This window comes from Chiloscyllium punctatum, chromosome 19 (assembly GCF_047496795.1).
Source record: "Chiloscyllium punctatum isolate Juve2018m chromosome 19, sChiPun1.3, whole genome shotgun sequence".
Classification (NCBI taxonomy): domain Eukaryota; kingdom Metazoa; phylum Chordata; class Chondrichthyes; order Orectolobiformes; family Hemiscylliidae; genus Chiloscyllium; species Chiloscyllium punctatum.
In genome coordinates, this window is record NC_092757.1 from 86123964 (window position 1) to 86143617 (window position 19654).

The window sequence follows — 19654 nt, forward strand, 5'->3', positions numbered from 1 at the left end:
GGCAGAAACTAGAAAAGTGCAAAGCAAATGAATAGGATTCATTTACAGAAACAAGCATTAATCACAGATAAACTGTAAATTACCTGCCCAAGTGTTGACGTGCAACTTTCTCCATCGAATGTATATGAACAGAAAAATAGTTTGGCAGTACTGAGAGACAACGTTGGCAGCTGCAGAACCCCTAGAAAATAGCAATTCATACCTTAAAGTTAACTTCAAACGACCTCCATTTTTCCTACAATCCCTCTCCTAGCCTTACCTACTTTCTATCTTGGAGGTAAAAACAATGACTGCAGATGCTGAAAACCAAATACTGGATTAGTGGTGCTGGAAGAGCACAGCAGTTCAGGCAGCATCCAACGAGCAGCGAAATCAACGTTTCGGCAGGGCTTTTGCCCGAAACGTTGATTTCGCTGCTCGTTGGATGCTGCCTGAACTGCTGTGCTCTTCCAGCACCACTAATCCACTACTTTCTATCTTGTTGAGTTTGGTGTCAGCAGAATAAATCCATTTTCTCCTTTTCACATCTAATATTTATACCCATTTGATATATTAATCTCCCCTTTACTGCCATTAGCACTCCCTCTGTCTTTCATTCTGAGCATCTTCACCATCTGCTCCACTGGCTCCTCACGCCCCCCCCCCCCCCCCCCCATGTCAACAACATTAAAAAAATCATTTTCCAGTCCCTTTTCGGTCCAGGAAAAGAGTCAGATTGAACTCCAAACATTAACAATGTTTCTCTTTACACAGAAGCTGCTAGACCTGCTAATTTTTCTCCAGCACGTTCTGATTTTATTTCGGATTTCTAGCATATGCAATATTTTGCTTTTGTGTAACTGGGTCCATGTGCTGCATTGGATCAATCCTTCAACCAGCTTTCACAAAATGGATCTATAATCCAAAACAGACACACGTTCTGTCGCTCGGTGTGGAGGCTGCATTTACTGGAGACTCAGTGACAAGACTGTAGAAATCTCAGCCACTCATCAGCTCAGCACCATCCCAACCTTACCTTTATGCAAGCAAGCAAGAATAAGCTGCATTGCAGAGAGATCACAGATCAGATGGTCATGGTCATACACTTTAATTCAAATAAAAAGAAAAATCTTTGCTACTTACCCTACTCCCAAAGAAAATATATTCAACAACAGATAATTTATTACAGCATTGAGAACATTGACAAGTGCACCAGCGAAAACCTGTGGCATTGTGATCCCCTAGAACAAGAACAAAGCAAATCAGAATTTTCAGGAGCTGAAGGATTCATTCAGAACAAGTTAAAGATGATTGACAAAATCGGAGACACCACGTTGAGGGAAAACGTTCTTACACAACAAGAGATTAACCATCTGGAAAGCACTGCCTGATAGAGTGGTAGTGATCTTCAAACAAAAGCTGAATGAATACTTGAAAGAGATTAGTAACTGCATGGATATCTGGAAAGAGCCAGTGAGTGGATTACTCTTCAAAAGACTCGACATGGACTACTCTATTCAATGCTTCTTTGATTCGAAAGGCGGGAAACAATAGCTCTTTAACATACGAATGAGGTGAAGGAGGTTCAATGTTTATGGAGATGGAAAGCTGGGTGGGTCAGTTTCGAGAGCAGCTCAGTCCAACAAATTGACACCAGTTCAGCACAGCTCCAATTCAGTTTCTTAATACAGTATTCATGCCATCAATAGGAAGTTAAATTTCCAATTGGTCATTCCAACTTATGATTTGATTTAATGTTGTCACATGTATATGAGTACAGTGAAAATTTTTGTTTTACAGGCAATGCAGGCAGATCATAACATACGAGGATATGTGGATTATAAGGTGTTTGGATAGAGCGAGACATACAAGGCTATGGCTGCACAAAAGATGCTCAAATGCAAGGTCAACATTAGATTTGAAATTAGGGAGGTAAAAACAATGACTGCAGATGCTGGAAACCAGATTCTGGATTAGTGGTGCTGGAAGAGCACAGCAGTTCGGGCAGCATCAGAGGAGCAGTAAAATCGACATTTGGGGCCCCCGACCTATCACCTTCATCCCCTCCCCCACTCACCTATTGTACTCTATGCTACTTTCTCCCCACCCCCCACCCTCCTCTAGCTTATCTCTCCATGCTTCAGGCTCTCTGCCTTTATTCCTGATGAAGGGCTTTTGCCCGAAATGTTGATTTTACTGCTCCTCAGATGCTGCCTGAACTGCTGTGCTCTTCCAGCACCACTAATCCAGAATTGAAATTAGAAAGGTCCATTTAGCAGTCTAATAATAGTTGGGAAAAAGCTGTTCTTGAACCTGTTTGGACATATATGTTATGATTATGACGTCCAAATTATTTACCAAAACAGAAATCTTCTAAACAATGTTAATGATTGCTTTGAATCTGATAGCTTATATATTTCAAAACCCCTCTATTCTTTGAGGTACTATGTATTTAATTGAGTTTCAGGATTCTCCGAATTGCATGGAGCGATTAAACAACTAATCCCTTCTTTGGGGACATTAGTTGAAGGATAAGTAATGCCCCAGGAGATCTCTTGCTCTTTCTGCTGAACATTTTATGAGATCCTTTGCAGCCATCTGTTGTGGTAGATGCATCCAAGAGGTAAGATCATAAGAACATAAGAAACAGGAGATGAAATAGATATGGTACCGGTCAAGCGGGCTGCTTGGTCCTGGATGGTGTCATGCTTCTTGAGTGTTATTGAAGCTGCACTCATCCAGGCAACTGGGGAGTATTCCATCACATTCCTGACTTGTGCCTTGTAGATAGTGGACAGATTTTATGGGAATCTGGAATTGAGTTATGTTTTGCAGGATTCCTAGTCACTGACCTGCTCTTGTAGCCACAGTTTATATATAGCTAGCGCTTATGGCAAACCCCAGGATGTTGATAATGAGAGATTCAATAACAATGATACCATTGAATGATAAGAGGTGAAGGTTAGATTCTTCCTTGATGGAAATGCCTGTCACTTGTCCAGTGTGAATACTGCATGCCAATTGTCATCTCAAGCCTGGATATTATCCAGATCTTGTTGCGTTTGAACATGGACTGCTTAGGTATCTGAGGAGCTGTAAACAGTACTGAACATTGTGCAATCATCAGCGAACATCCCCATTTCTGACCTTATAAAGGAGGGAAGGTCATTGATAAGAAGCTGAAGATGGTTGGGCCTAGGATACTGCCCTGAGGAACCCCTACAGAGATGTCCTGGAGCTGAGATGACTGACCTCCAACAACAACCATCTTCCTGTGTGCTATGAATGATTCCAACTAGCAGAGAGTTTGCACCCAATTTCTATTGACTCCAATTTTGTTCGGGCTCCTTGATGCCACACTTGGCTGAATGCAGCCTTGATGTTAAGGGCTGCCACTCTCACTGTCCCCTCTAGAATTCAGGTCTTTTGTCCATGTTTGAACCAAGGCTGTAATGAGGTCATGAGTTGAGTGGCCCTGGCAGATCCCAACCTGGGCGTCACTGAGCAGGTTATTGCTGAGCGGGTAGCACTGATCGCACTGTTGATGACACCTTCCATCACTTTACTGATGATGAAGAGTAAACTGATTGGGCGGTATTTGGCCGGGTTTGATTTGTCCTGCTTTTTGCGTGCAGGACTTACATGGGAAATCTTCCACATTGTCAAGGACATGCCAGTGTTGTAACTGCACTGGAACAGCTTGGCTAGGGAAGCAGCACCTTCTGGAGCACAGCTCTTCAGTAGTATTGACAGAATGTTGTCAGGGCCCGTAGCCTTTGCAGTATCCAATACCACTTGCCATTTCTTGATTTCATAAAGAAAGAATCAAACTGGCTCCGGACTAAGTAATGCTGGCTACCTTCTACTAGACACTTCTGGCTGAAGGTTGCTGTGAAAGCCTCAGCCTTATCATTCGATGATTCCCTACAGTGCGAAAACAGGCCCTTCAGTCCACACTGACCCTCCGAAGAGTAACCCACCCAAATCCATTCACCTACTCCCTACTAATTCACCTGTTGCTGTGGGCAATTTAGCCTGGCCAATTCACTTCACCTGCACATTTTTGGAGGAAACCGGAGCACCCGGAGGAAACCCACGCAGACGCAGGGAGAATGTGCAAACTCCACACAGACAGTCACCCGAGGCTGGAATCGAACCCGGGTCCCTGCCATTGCAAGGCAGCAGTACTAACCGCTGAGCCACCCAGATGTGCTGGGCTCTTCCAATATTAAGATTGGGGATATTTGTGGATCCTCCTTCCCCAGTGAGTTGTTTAGTCATTCATACCATAATTCACGGGTGGCAGGACTGCAGAGCTTGCATCTGAAGAATGGTCACTGGACCTGAAATGTTATCTCAGCTTTTCCTTTGCAGATGCTGCCAGACCTGCTGAGATTGTCCAGCAGTTTCTGTTTTTGTTTCAGGTTTCCAGCATTTCCAGTTTGTTTGGTTTAGATCTGATCAGCAGGTTGTGGCATTACCTGTCTATCACTGGCTGTATATGCTGTTTGACACGTAAGTAGTCCTGTGTTGTAGCTTCATCAGGTTGACACCTCATTTTTAGGTGTGTCTGGTGCTGCTTCAGGCATGCCCTGCTGCACTCTTCATTGAACCAGGGTGGATCCCTTGGTCTGATGGTCATTCTAGAGTGGGGGATATTCCAGGCTATGCAGTTGCAGATTGTCTTTGAATACATGTCTGCTGTTGCTGATGGCCCACAGTGTCTCATGGATGCCCAGACTTGAGTTGGTAGATCTTTACAAAATCTATCCCATTTATCATAGCTGTAGTGTCAAACAACTCAATGAAAGGGATTCTGAATGTGAAGAGAGGACTTTGTCTCCATAAGGATTGTGCAGTGGTCACTCATGGACAGATGGGTGAGGGTGAGGTCAAGTATGATTTTCCTTGTTGTGAATCCCTGCTGCAGACCCAGTCTAATAGCTATGTCCTTAAAAATCGAGCATGCATGTTAAACATTGATTTGAAAACAAAATATTTAAAATGTAAAATGTAGCACTCATCGTGTACCTGATTTTGAAGGTATCTGATCTGTAAATGATAAAGGAACACTGCCTGAGAAAACAAAATGGGGGAAAAACGGTGGCCTTAGATTCCACATAGAAACTGTCACAATTTCAGAACGTCTCAAAGTGCCTGACAGATAATTAAGATCTTTGGAATTGTACAGGAAATACTGCAATCAATTTGCACACAGCAAGATCCCACAAACATCAAAGCAAGAGAATCTGTTATAGTGACTAGAATTGGCTGACCCAAAACATTTTGGTCCAGATTTTCACTCTTCAGATTGTTGGCTGGAATCAGGTGCTTCCTCAGCTCAGTACACCTCATTTTCAATTTGTTTTGGGCGAGGTGAGAGTGTGGGAAGTTAGAGGTTCAGGTTGGACTAGGGTCCACATACCCCAGATTCATCTTGGAGATTGCCACAGGGGCTGCTGATCTGTTAAAAGGCCCAGCTGGGTTGTTTTCTTTAAGCAGTGTAGCCCAAACCTCAATATCCCCACAACATTCTACCTACTTTCCTCCTGCACACGCTCCAACTCATGCCATCACCCAGCCCAATAGAATATTGGCAATTATGCACAATCGAAAAAAATACAATTTAATTTCCCATTTGCTTAATCAAGTCAAAATTATGAAGTATTGAAAAATAACTCAGTCCTACATCTAAACTGCGCTAAGTCTCTTGCTCCTGTGAGAATGGGGTTTATTTGAACTTAGCACTGAGTTTGGATTCAGCATGTTGGAGTCATGTCTTACACACTTTCCACCCTCCACCCCCCCCCCTCCCCCCAAACGGGGCAAAACATGTGATTGGTCAGAAATGGGGGTTGAGATTCCAATCCAGGTCCCATTAACTCTTTTTAAAGGTCACCCTGTGGAATTCTGCTCCATTGATTCTGTTTCAGAAAACAGCATCCTGCATTTGTGGATTACCAGCATCAATGGGATTTTGTTATAGTAATGAGTGTGTGATAATACTTTACTCACAGGGAGGGCAGGAATAAATATCAGCACGTACAAATTTGTTAACCTGTTGGAGAAATAGGAAAAGTTGTTAAAAGCAGAAAAACTGTTCAAGACAAGAATTAATGAACAAATACAAACTCAAAAGGGGACATGCAATATGTTGAAACCACAATGATTGCTGATCTGGGAGTGGAAGGTTGTGGGTCAGTCCTGCTTTGAAACTGTACATGTTTTTGGTTATAATTGTGTTCGGTGGGACTGGTCAGGTCAAAGCCATGAGAAAAGTAAAAATAAATTGGAGAAAATGGAGCTTCAGTGTCAGTTTAAGTCAGGAGAGTTCAAGACCCATCTGCTCCAGAGGTGCACCACAATATTCCTGAACAGGTTGGCTGGAAAATAGCGCACCTGAGAGAAAGGGTCTTCCTAGGGATAAACGAAACATACTTCTAGCCCAACTATTATGCTTCTCTCACAATAAATGATAATATTCCATTAGTCTTCTTTAATTACTTGTTCTTTCTGTACACTAACCTTTTTGTGAATCATGCAGTGGTACACCTAAATTCTTCTCATTTTGGAATTCTGAAATCATTCTTGATTTAAGCTCAAATTGATGAATTTTACAGTTTTTGTGTATTATGTTTCCAACCCATCTGGCTCACTAATGTCCTTTAGGGAAGGAAACTGCCATCCTTACCAGGGTCTGGCCTACACGTGACTCCAGTCCTGCGGCAATGTGATTGACTCCTAACAGTTCTCTGGATAATCAGGGATGGGCAATAAATGCTGGCCTAACCAGTGATGTCCTCATTTTGTGAATGCACATTTAAAAAGTTCCACATGCCTACTTGCTCACTCACTCACTCAACCTATCTGTATTTGTCTGCAATTGATTTGTCCCTCATGCTTTCCTATTTTTTATGCCATCTCCAGTTGTATCTGACACACCCTTGTCTAAGAAAATTAACATATTTTGTAAGAAGTTGAGGTCCCATAATATAGCCATGTGAGACTCCATCTGTTACATTCTGCCAATCAGATAAAGAACAATTTAGAAAGGAGAAAAGGTGCTGAAGTTGCAACCAGTCAGCCATTAGAACATAAGAACTAGGAGCAGGAGTAGGCCATTTGGCCCCTTGAGCCTGCTCTGCTGTTCAATAAGATCATGGCTGATCTTTTTTGTGGCCTCAGCTCCACTTACCCACCCTCTCACCTTAATTCCTTTATTGTTCAAAAAAAATCTACCTTAGCTTCAAAAACATTTACTGAACTAATGTCAGGGAATTCCATAGATTTACAATCCTCTGGGTGAAGAATTTTCTTCTCAATTCAGTCCTAAATTTTGAGGCTATGCCCTTAGTCCTAGTTTCACCGGCCAGTTGAAACATCCTATCCACTTTATTTTATCTATTCCCTTCATTATTGTATATGTTTCAATAAGATCCCCTCTCATTCTTCTGAATTCAATGAATATAATCCCAGTCTACACAGTCTCTTTTCATAAGTCAACCCCCTCAACTCTGGATCAACCCAGTGAACCTCCTCCATACCCCTCCAGTTAATGATGTTTCACAAGTCAATGATGCACGGCGAGGAATAGTGGGATCAGGGGAAGGTCCTTGTTTATAACTTGAGTACATGAAAAATGTGTGAGATTAGACCTTAAACTCAACCTTTCCACATTCTGCAATTGTGCAGCTCCATCAGGAGAGTTCATCACTTCAACATGTTTAGTGCTAAATGCCACCTGTTTCACAACAAAGCATGAGGACTCTTACTTGGTCACCTCAGGAGACTGCTTGAAGACTAACAGGATGTTTTCAGTGTTGATGAAGAGAGCCCAGCAGGGGAAGCAGGCGATCAGGAGAATGAGAATCCCTCTTTGGAGAATCACTCCAATTCGCTTCAGGTTCTTACTGCCATAGGTCTGGGAAAAGGAAGATAATTTAACATCTTTGATACATGACAAACAGAAACTTTTTCATAGAATCTCTGCAATGTGGAAGTAGGCCATACTGACCCTCCAAACAGCATCCCACCCAATCCTTACAACCCTGCACTTCCCCTGGCTAATCCAACTAGTCTATACATCCCTGGACACGATGGACTATTTAGCATGGCCAGTCCACCTAACCTACACATCTTTGGACTGTGGGAGGAAACGGGAGCACCCAGAGGAAACCTGCACAGACAGAGGGAGAATGTGCAAACTCCATACAGACAGTCACCCGAGGCTGGAATCAAACCTGGGTCCTAGATGCTGTGAGGCAATAGTGCTAACTACTAAGCCGCCATGCTGCCCATTTCCTACTACAACAAGTAAAATTATCACATTTACCAATTGTAACTCTGCACCCTCTTACTGCGTAGTATTCTTGGTCAGTGTATACATTTCTAAGTTTCAATCCCTGAATGCAGAAACATAAAGAACATCTGCAGATCTTTTAACGCCTTAGTGTTAAAACTAAACTTAACCTGCACCTTAGTGTAGACAGCTTACAATAATTTGATCATGTTCAGAAAAAATGAGAGCTGGTAGAGTTATTCAAACAAATGAAATGTTCTTAAGGAGTGAAAGGGAGTACCAGAGGGTAACACAAGTTCAAAATGGTTGTGTAAAGAATGAACAGAGAGATTTGATCCCAATCTGTTACAACAAAGTAATCTTGTCTGTTTGTTATTGGAAGCCTTCACCACGTATTATACATGCACTTACCTGGGACATGAGTGTGTCACAAGCTAACGACAAACCGGCACCTACAGAGATACCTGATACATTGATGAACTGTATAATGGGAAAGAAGAAAGTAGGAAATTGAGTAACGTAGGAGAAGATGCCACAATAAAATAAGCAAAATATCATTATGGTCAATGATAATCTGTTCCCTCTAAGCTGTGCAGCTGTACATGTGTGCGGCCATTCCGATGTTGCGCGCGTGGTGATTGGCATTCCATTTGTCAATCGTACCATTGACTTTTGGAAACCACTTCCACACTTTGGCCTCAGAGCCTGCGCACTCTAAAAAATTAGAGGTAACCTTAACTATGATATTTTTTCCTTACAACCTAACCTCCAAATCTGTCCATGTTGCTTCCCTACTTTCCTGTAGGTGCTAAACATTATGAAGGTACAATCACACGGGACTCAGCAGTTCTTCGGGACCCATGTGACAAGGCTATAGCTTTAAGAGATTGTTTTATTCTGTGTTTTTTTTTAAACAGAGGCTTTCAGACAGAGGTGTGCACTTGCAAAGCCATTGAAGTAAATAGCTTGTGAGGCCTTGGGATTTTTTAAAAAGTTAAAACAATAGAAGCATCCTGAATGGATGTGGTCAGCTCTCACTGACCAGGAGTTCTGGGGTTTCTTTTACGCTCAGCAGAAGCAGCTGGAGTTTTGAAGAAATAGGAGCTAACTTTCCCCTCTCTTGACTCTCAGTGAGGTTTTGCTCTGCTGCTGGGCTACCTGTGAAACAAATCTATTTTCTGAACTTACCTTTTTACCAGGGGATGTATTTATGAGATGTTACTATATTGGAACAGTTAATTAGTAATTGTTACTGTATCTATTATTCTGATGAGTTTTCCAATTCAGTTAAGTTATTCTAAGTTCTTCGTTCTTTTGTTGTATTTTCCTGTAATGTTTGAATAAATTGTGTTTTGCTATAGGTCGAGTTGTTTGACCAGTTAAATTGTATCTGAAATACAGCACTTCACATCTGTCCTTAAATAAGAAAAAGTTAGTATCTAGGCTACCTTCTTAAAGTGTTTTGAGGGGGGGTTGGTCTGGTCCATAACACCCTCTGTAAATGACCAACCTTCATTTGTGCTTCCAGATAATGCTAACAAGAACAAAATCTTGAATTTATATGGCACCTTTCACTTAGAACAGAAAACCCAATGGACTTCCCACAGGTGGGTGCAAAATGAAGGCTGAGCCAAAGGAAGAGTTTTTCAATAGGATTACTTGAGGCTTGTTCAAAGGGATGAATTTTAGGGACGATTTTAAAGGGGAAGAAAGTGGAGAGGCACAATGGAAAATTCAAAAGGTGGGACAGGGATTACAAATGTTGGAGGACCATTTGACAATTAAGAAGGAGGAGTTGGCCTCATGGTATTATGACTGGAGTGTTAATTCCCTCAATTTTTTTATTCCCTACAGTGTGGAAACAGGCCCTTTGGCCCAACAAGTCCACACCAACCCTCTGAAGATAACCCACCCAGACCCATTCCCCTACCCTATTACTTCACATTTCCCCTGACTAATGCAAATATCCTACACATCCCTGAACACTGTGGGCAATTTAGCATGGCCAATTCACCTGACCTGCACATCTTTGGATTGTGGGAGGAAACCGGAGCACCCAGAGGAAACCTGTGCAGACACGGGGAGAATATGCAAATGCTACATAGACAGTCACCCGAGGCTAGAATCAAACCCAGCAGTTAGCACTGCTGCCTCACAGTGCCAGGGGCCAGGGTTCAATTCCAGCCATGTGTCAATTAAAAACAATCAATAGCTTTAAATTGAGGGGTGACAGATATAGAATAGATATCCGAGGAAGATTCTTTATTCAGAGAGTAGTGAGGGCTTGGAATGCTCTGCCTGCAACAAAGTAGACTCGTCAGCTTGAGGCATCTAAATGGTAATTGGATAAACATATGGGCAATAGTGGAATAGTGTGGGTTAGATGGGCTTCAGATTGGTTTCACAGGTTGTGCAACATTGAGGGCCTGTACTGTACTGTAGTGTTCTCTGTTTGATGTTCTACGTTCTATGTAATCCAGAGACCTAGATAATAACCTGGGGACCTGGGTTGGAATCCTGACATGGCAGATGGTGGAATTGGAATGTAATGGGGAAAAGAGAATCTGAAATTAAGAGTTTAATGATGACCATTGTCGATTGTCAGGAAAAGTCCACCTGGTTCAATGATGATTTGAGATGCCGGTGTTGGACTGGGGTGGACAAAGTTAAAAATCACACAATGCCAGGTTATAGTCCAACAGCTTTAGTTGGGAGCACTAGCTTTTGGAGCACTGCTCCTTCATCAGGTGGTTGTGAAGGAGCAGCGCTTCGAAAGCTAATGCATCCAATTAAACCTGTTGGACTACAACCTGGCGCTGTGTGATTTTTAACTTGGTTCAATGATATGCTTGAGGGAAAGAGTCTATCATCCTGACCTGGTCTGGCCTACATGTGACTCCAGACCACAGCTCTTAATTCTTGCTTGCAGTTCGGGATAGGCAATAAAAACTGCCTGGTCGGTGATGCCTTCATTCCATGAATAAAAAAAGAAAAAGAAAATCAATCTTTGCCTCTCTCATCATCCACACTTTAAGCAGATGACAGGTCAGAGTACCGACTCATTCTCTGCTCGCAAATGAGTAACTCATTCCTTTGAACTGTGGTGATTCATGGCCCTGTGACCAAGGTGGTGTCACTTCAGAAGAATTGATGTGCTCATCAATAATTAATTAATCGCAAAACAACCCGGTTCACTTTAAGAATAAACTTACCGCTGTAGCAAGTGAAACTGCATCCAATTCAATTTTTCCTAAGTGCCCGCAGAATATGGCACTGACAATACTTGTGAGAAACATCATCAGCTGACCCAAAAACTGTTAACAAAGGAAATTTGAATTAAGCTAATCAATGCTTTCACTGAAAACAATTATTATCATGGTGAAGTCGAGGAGGTATATTACCTCACTTGAGGTTAATAGAACACTTAGCACCTGTTCAATCAAGAGGGACTAAGCTTTTAGCAGAATTACAAGTCATCATAATAGTTAAACAGCCCCTCTGGCCATGAAAAAAAAATTGTTTTACGAATGTGGAACCTCATTCATTTGGAAGAAAGTTGTGGTTGTAAAAACGATAAATGTTTAAATAATTTTCTGTACTTGCTAATGTATTTCTCAATCCCATGCATATAACCCAACCTTTGCTTCATGTGAAATGATTTAAATGTAACTTTTATTTCCCATTTACTACAGTGTGCTATTCTGTCTGTAAGGATTCATCCCTCTGACTGATTGAAGAGCACTCCTGCTCCTTATCCTGCCTCAGATTCTTCACTGAGAGAGCTGAATTTGAGCTCACAGTGGAAGACTAGAAAACTGCACGGACAGGCCTAGGAATTGCCTTTGGAAGTGTAATATAAGGTGATGTGTCACTTAGGCAAAAACTATTCTTCCACCACCGACGTCAAATGCTAGGCCAAAGAAACCATTTCTGAATGATATTAGAATGAATTCGTAAAACGCATACTGTTAAATTGATAAAGAATGTGAAAGAAGTTTAGAGCACAGAAGGAAAAAGCCATTTGGTTCACTGTGTCCATGTTGGTCAGCAATGATCTGACTACATTAGTCCCATTTTCCAGCACTGGGCTACTTCAACACAAGTGAATAGCTAAATAATGCTCAAGTTTCTGGCTTAATTACCCTTTCAAATATTGAATTCCAGACACTCAACATCCTCTGACTGAAAGAAAATCTCCTCAAAACTCCTCTTAGCCTTTAACCTCTTACTTAAAATCCATGCCCCTTGGTTATTGATACCGCTACAAAGGAAAAAAGTGCCTTCCTGTCCACCTTATCTATGCCCCTCATAATCTTATACACCTCTATCAGGCTCCCTCTAAATCTCGCTGCTCCAAGCAAAACAATCATAGCCCTTCCAATCTTGCCTCATAACTCAGTCCTTCCAACCCAGGCAACATCCTATTAACTTTTCTCTGTGCTTTCTCTAGTGCGACCATATCTTCCCACAGTGTGGTGATAGAATTGCACATGGCACCCCAGTTGTGGCCTAACCTGCATATTATATTGTTTTAATGTAACCTCCTTGCTGTTGCATTTATGCCTTGACTAATACAGGTAAGTATTCCATATGCCTTTGAAACCACCTTATCTATTACACAGCACCAAGTTATAGTCCAACAGGTTTATTTGGAAGCACTAGCTGTTGGATATAACCTGGTGTTGGGTGATTTTTAACTTTGCACACCCCAGTCCAACACTGGTATCGCCAAATCATGACCTTATCTACCCAATCTGCTATCTCCAAGGCTCTGTGGATGTGTATACCAAAGCCCCTCAGATCTTCAGTACTTTCCAAGGTCCTACCATTCCTAGTGAAATCCCTTGCCTTGTTAACCCTCCCCAACTGCATGACCTTAAACCCGTTTTGGATTGAATTCCATTTGCTACTGCTCTGCACATCTGACCAGTCCATCAATGTGCAGTTTATGACTATCCTCCACACTCTTAGCAACCGTATCAATTTTTGTGTCATCCTCAAATTTCTTCATCATATTCCCTACATTTAATTCCAACTCATTAATGGACACCATAAACTTCAAGGGTTCCAGCCTTGAAACTTGCAGAACCCCAGTAGAAACAAATTTCCAGTCATGGTGACTTCCCTCTCCCATCATCCTCTACTCCCCGCCTCTCAGCCGATTTTGGATCCAATGTGCCACTTCACCTTTGAGCCCATGGCTTTTCCATTCTTGACCGTTTGGCCATGAGGGGCCTTATCAAACGTTTTGCTAAAGTAAATGTAGATCACGTAATGCATGATCCTCATCAATACCCTGGTTACCTCCTCAAACCAGGAATATTGAGGATGGAAGTGCATTTGACGATCCTTCAGATAATGATCTCATTATCTGACTTTGTCTATAGGTTAAACATATTTTCCCAGATTGTTAAGTGTTCTCAAGCTACTCAGTTCTTGTACACTGAGCTTCAATGTATAGCAGAGTTTTGTTAAAAGTCTTGACATTTGACATGCACTAGTGAGGGATTTAACATTGTTTGAATCTCACACCTGCCAAAATAATCAATGTTTGAACATGTACTGGAAAAATTAATTACTTGCTTAAATCAATTAATTACTTGTTTACGATAGACAACTTTATTCTAAGGCTGAATATCACCAGAAACCAGCTCAGTGTCATTTAGGGTGAGTTTCATGGATAATTTCTTTCCACAAGCCCTATTGAGTATTTTCATTCTCGACCTGCCTCAATACTTATTAACTACATTCCAATGGCATCCCACTTGTTGGATTTTCCCTTTCAGCACCGTTGGAAGTGCTCACCACAGCCAATACCTTCGAGGATTTCCCGCACCACCTTTGAAGCCCAGCCGGGCATTCAGTCAAGTGATGGCAGTTTTCAGCAGCCGTGCATGGTTCCTATCAATTGCTCCATTGGGACGGACATTATTGGTACTGCCCCTTCCCCACAGAGCCACCGAGGTCCTGATGGACAGTGTGTGTGTGTATGGGCATTACCTGTGGGTGGGTGGTTCCTGAGATGTAGGTAACTGGCATCCAAGATGGAGGATCAGAGGAGCAAGTCATGAGCGCTTGCCTGATGAAGGGCTTATGCCCGAAACATTGACTCTCCTGCTTCTTGGATGCTGCCTGACCTGCTGTGCACTTCCAGCAGCCCACTCTCGACTCTGATCTACAGCATCTGCTGTCCTCACTTTCTCCTGTGAGCTGGAGTTACCAAGTTACCACTCTGATGTTTGTGTTGGGCATTGTTGCTGTTGGAGTTTTAAAGAGCACATCAATAAAGTGAGATGTTGTAACAAAGAGTACAGGGAGAAAGCAGGAGAATGGGGTTGAGAAACTTAATAGCCGTGATTGAATGGCGGAGCAGACATGAAGGGCTGAATGGCCTAATGTCTGCTCCTAGGTCTTATGGTCTTATTGGATGCTAATAGGCCTCTCACCATTCACTGAGGATTCCTATCTCACTATTCCACTGTTGGTTGGGAAACGGGACAATTTGTTCTTGATGTCAGAGATCCCTTAACTGCCAAACTCGTGCAATTCTCTCAATTTTCACACCATCGTCTAGGGGAATCAATGGCCAGGAAGACCCCACCCAATGCTTTACTCTGCAGTGTAAGAAATATGGTTTCTAGAATTACAACTCTTTCTTGATTAAAATACACTAATCCCTCATATAAAAATATGCAACAAAGAGATACTTGCTCATTTTACACAAGATGATTTTTAAAAATTGCTGTGTAAATATATGTTGCCTTTGAAGATATATAAGTTTGCAAACTGAATTTGGCACACAGAAGAAACTATTCAAAATGTCATCGCCATCTTTAAACAGGTTGATTAGAAAATGTTGAAATTGCAGTTTACATAGAGAATTAGTTGCTGACAGAAAATTTGCTTCAGGTTTGGGTCAGAATTTGAAGGTAGCTTGCTGATGAAATCTTGCTTTATTTTAGCTTTGCAAAGTTTATAGAACTTCACCAATGTCACTTTTACATTTAACACCAATGAAGAACAGTCCACTTTGCTCACGTTACAAAAACGTTCCAGAATCTGGTGGCCAGTGCAAGCATGTTGAGTGTGCCTGCCTGACCAGGGATCAATGCAAGGATAATAATAAAAAAAAACAAAGAACTGCAGATGCTGCAGAACTGAAACAAAAACAGCAGAAACTCAACAGGTCTGACAGCATCTGTGGAGAGAAATTTCAGCTCCAGAGACCCTTCTTCGGAACTGTCCTTTGTTTCACAGGTGCTGCCAGACCTGCTGAGTTCCTTCAGCAATTTCTAGGTTTTCTTTTCCATCAATGCAAGGGTGCTGGCATAACCCAGCAATATCAGTTCAATATGGAGTACAAGGCACACACATGTGAAGCTATCTAATTGCAAGAAAATGCAGCCATTCAGAGACTTCCGCAGAACGTGAGTTGTCCTCTCCTGGATTCACATGAAGGGGGGGGGGGGGGTGGGAAACTGGTGAGATTGAAAGTGGACAGCATGGCTATTAGTGCTGGTGCAGGTGGGGGAAAGGTGCTGAGGTGTTTTGAGGGAGTGAAAAGGCAACGCAAAGGGCATGCAGGGTTTGTGGTGTGGGAGGTTGTTGGGGGGAATGACAGCGAGATAGGAAAAATGTTAGTGAATTTTCAGATGAGGAAGGATACCACTTTGACTGAGACAGCACATCTAGGACAAGCCAAACAGAAGCATGCATGCAAATCCCTGGAAGCATGGCATTCCAACTGGAACTCTATCAACAAACACATCAATTTGAACCCCATCTACCACCTTCTGAGAAAAATAACAGCAAATGACTTCACCAACACAGGAAATGACATCACTAACCCAAATAAACCTAGACATATAAATAGAAAGTGGGACATAATACCAAAGCTTCACCAGAGGCTCACTGATGATGTTACCTAGTATGGTGACGAAACGTCTGAAAATGAACCTTCCAGCTCAGTGAGCAAACTTACATCCAGAGGGAAGACATTGCAGGCAGTAGTGAGGGTGGCAATACCTAGGCCTTGGTGGGAGGTGGGTGCAGCAGCAGAGACAGAGTGAATGTGAGGTGGCAACGAGAAGTATGTGGCACTTAACTTGCTGGAACAGGAAAGGTCATTGACCTTTTCATGCTACTGCTGGCTGTTTCTCCACAGGCAGCACTGGACCATGTGGCAACCAGGTTGCCAGGGTCTTTTGGTGTAGGCTCCTCTGCCAGTCCTCTGGGAAGAGGGTGTCCCTCTTCACCCCCACTCTCTCCACCAGACTACCTTTCTGTGGCATAAGAAATCAGCAGAAATTTGATTTTAAGAATTGACCCTTCCACTGAAGATATCAATGGAGAGACCTGTATTCCAGGTTTTAATCCACACGACAATGGATTGGAGAGAATATAGATAAACTGGCTTGTCAAAACAAAGACATTTGCAATACTGCAGTTATTTGGAAAAGAGCACATTAATTCCTAATTTATTTTGTTCACTGTATAATAACTATACGGCATCCAGAAAATCTACTTTTCCATATTTTGACTTCTTTATACCATAATCACTACATAAACAATTATTAAACCTTTCCAACATTGACATATTTGTCCACTCCAATTCTTCAGTGGTTTTAATTTGTAAATGGATATTATGGTTAGTAAATGCTTGTTTTTTATACTCCACCACACCAGGGTAATAATTTCCACTGCATTGCAATTGAAACAAATGCTTAGGATTTTAATGTTTAGACAGAACAAGATTTTATTTTATATTAATGGTTTCTGAACCATTAGCGACAAAGACCACTTTCGTAAATACTATAAATTTGAAGAGAAAAGGAGACTTCGATAAAAGCAGAATGTTGACACCGATGGTCAATGAGTTAACCAGGAATGTATGATATTCATTCTTGGGAAATAGCTGTACTATCAAGTTTGTGTTCATTGCCAATTCCAAATTCCCTGAAAAGTTGGTGACAGTTTAACAGAAATTGCTGTGGACCTTATGTTGATTGTACTAAATGGAGTGTTAGGCAGGGAATTTCAGAATATTGATCTTATGTTTCAAACGTGGGAAGACTTAAAGGAGTGAAGGTATGTCAGATAGAACACAGCCACTACACTGCACTTGTAAACCATAGTGTTCCGAATGTTGATGCAATTAAAATACTAGTCAATGGAAACTTCACCTGCTGGTGGCACAAGATTTGGAAATGTGCTTTTTCTCAAACTTGATTTGAGTTGTTAGTCAGTCATGCTCAATAAAACAGATGGAAGACAACGCATGAAAGTCACTTTATAAACTTCTTTTATGGGATGTGTGCATTGCTGGCTTGGCATTTATTGTCCACCCTCAACTTCCCACAATGGAGGTAATGCCAAGCTGCCTCCTCGAACCAGTGCAGTCTGTGAGGCGTAGGTAGACCCACGGTGTTCTTAGGAAGAGACCTCCAACATTTTTCCAATAGAAAATGTTGGAATACTCAAAAGGTCAAGCAGCAAACATAGAAAGAGAAACAGAGCTAGCATTTCAAGTCTGATGACTCTTCTTTAGAGTTGTTCAGTGCATTCTGGACTCAAAACGTTAACTCTGTTTCTCTCCCCACAGGTGCTGCTAGACCTGCTGAGTTTCTCCAGCATTCTCCGTGTTTGTTTCAGATTTCCAGCAATATTTTGGTTTTATTAAAAGAGTTATAGAGACCTGTATGTCAGAAGAAAAGCTAGAAAAACATAACAAACAGATTTTTAAGCAAGTACAGAGTCTGGGAAAATGGGGCTTATCTGGATTTAGTGGAGGATTGAACAAAACAAGGATTTCAAGCGTGTGGCAGTTACATGACTAAAAGGAGGATGAGGTATGGCAGGAGATAATGAGATAAATTAGGAAATACAAGATGGGTCTGCAGAGCTGCAAATGACAACGGTACAATCATTCCTCACTGTCACTGTCGACAAAAATAGGAGAAATGGCTTTAGTAGGAAAACAGTGAACTCAATATTATGCCTGAAAGTTTGAAAAATATGTAATTAACACTAATGCTCATGTTTGCAAGCCATTCAATAATGTACTTATCTCCCAATCCGAAAACCATTAACACAGTTTATCATGAACATGTATAGAGAGGAAATCTTGCTCATCGTGATTTTATTATAGTTAGCAACAATGCATTCATAATCACAGTGAATATATTTTCCTGCAGTTTTTAATCGAGATGCAAACTTATAACTAAATAGGAAAAACTCACCACTGGCACAGCAATTTGTGTAAGACCTTTTGCCTCCTGCCAGAAGTTCACCGGTATAGTTCCCCTCATCTTCCTCAGGAATAAATTCCTAGAGATTCCAGATATTTGGGGAATGGTGTTTGAGGTAGCTGGCATCAAATCTGCCATTTTTTTGCCAGTTTTCCGTGAGCCTTCGAGAACTATCGGCCAACTGTAGCACCTCTTTCCCTCAGATCTCTATGCCAGTTTAATATAAAGTTTCAATTTTAAATCAGTTACCACAACTGGACTTTGCACAGGACTGTACTCCTCACAAGCAGAATGTTTTTCTTATTCCTTCTGTGATTGCAATTAGTAGGCAGAAGGATGTTAATTTTAAACTGGTGATTTCCTAACAAAGGTGATTACTTCTTGATATCTAATAGGTAAGGGATATTTCACACTCTGGTCAACACTGCTTGTGAGCCAGTTTGACATGTAATGAAGAGTCCATCAACCATGGGTGATTTTAATCTTCATAAAGATTGGGGTTATCAGATTGGCAGAATTCATAAAGCATATTCTGAGGTGGTTTCCTATAACGATATGTTGCGGAGCCAACCATGGATCAGGCTAATTTGGATCTTGTAATGTGCAGTGAGGTAATTTTCATAAATATTGTCAGAATGTAAGTTCCACCGGGAAACAGTGATCATAACATGGTAGAATTTGGTATTCAGCTTTAGAGGGAGGAACTTGAGTCATAAAGAACAGTGTTCAGCTTAAATAAAGTTAAAAATCACACAACACCAGGTTATAGTCCAACAGGTTCATTTGGAAGCACTAGCTCTGTCCAACCCAGTCCAACACCAGCACCTCCAGATCACAGCTTAAATAATTACAAAGGAATGAAGGAAAGAGCTGGCTGGAGTGGATTGGGAAAGTGATTTAACAGCAAAGGCAGTTGAGGAAAATGGCAGTTCTTTTCAAGAAAATAGGTGGTAAAGTAGAGCTGAGGATTATCAGTTCAGTCATGATCTCTTTGAATTGTGAAACAGACTTAATGGGCTGAATGGTCACTGCTGTTCCTACATCTAATGGCATGGGATACACATCTTCCAGGGGTTCATTCTGATTTTTGATAGGCAGGAGGCAGGTTAGACCGTGGCAACAGGCCAGC

General features: G+C 41.7%; 1 protein-coding gene across 4 annotated transcripts in view; it reads right to left on the reverse strand.

The window, feature by feature from the left end:
- Positions 1-18642, reverse strand: part of LOC140491561 (multidrug and toxin extrusion protein 1-like) — a 69292-nt gene extending 50650 nt beyond the window's left edge. For all 4 annotated transcript variants that reach the window (XM_072589947.1, XM_072589945.1, XM_072589944.1 and 1 more), the window contains exons 1-8: positions 18517-18642; positions 11491-11592; positions 8690-8758; positions 7752-7900; positions 5995-6037; positions 5011-5055; positions 1123-1220; positions 84-181 (exon numbers count right to left, since the gene is read on the reverse strand). In XM_072589947.1, the coding sequence (XP_072446048.1) occupies positions 84-181; positions 1123-1220; positions 5011-5055; positions 5995-6037; positions 7752-7900; positions 8690-8758; positions 11491-11592; positions 18517-18585 (673 nt within the window). In that variant the 5' untranslated portion in view covers positions 18586-18642. The remainder of the gene's footprint in view (positions 1-83; positions 182-1122; positions 1221-5010; positions 5056-5994; positions 6038-7751; positions 7901-8689; positions 8759-11490; positions 11593-18516) is intronic.
- Between the last annotated feature and the right edge of the window lie 1012 nt (positions 18643-19654).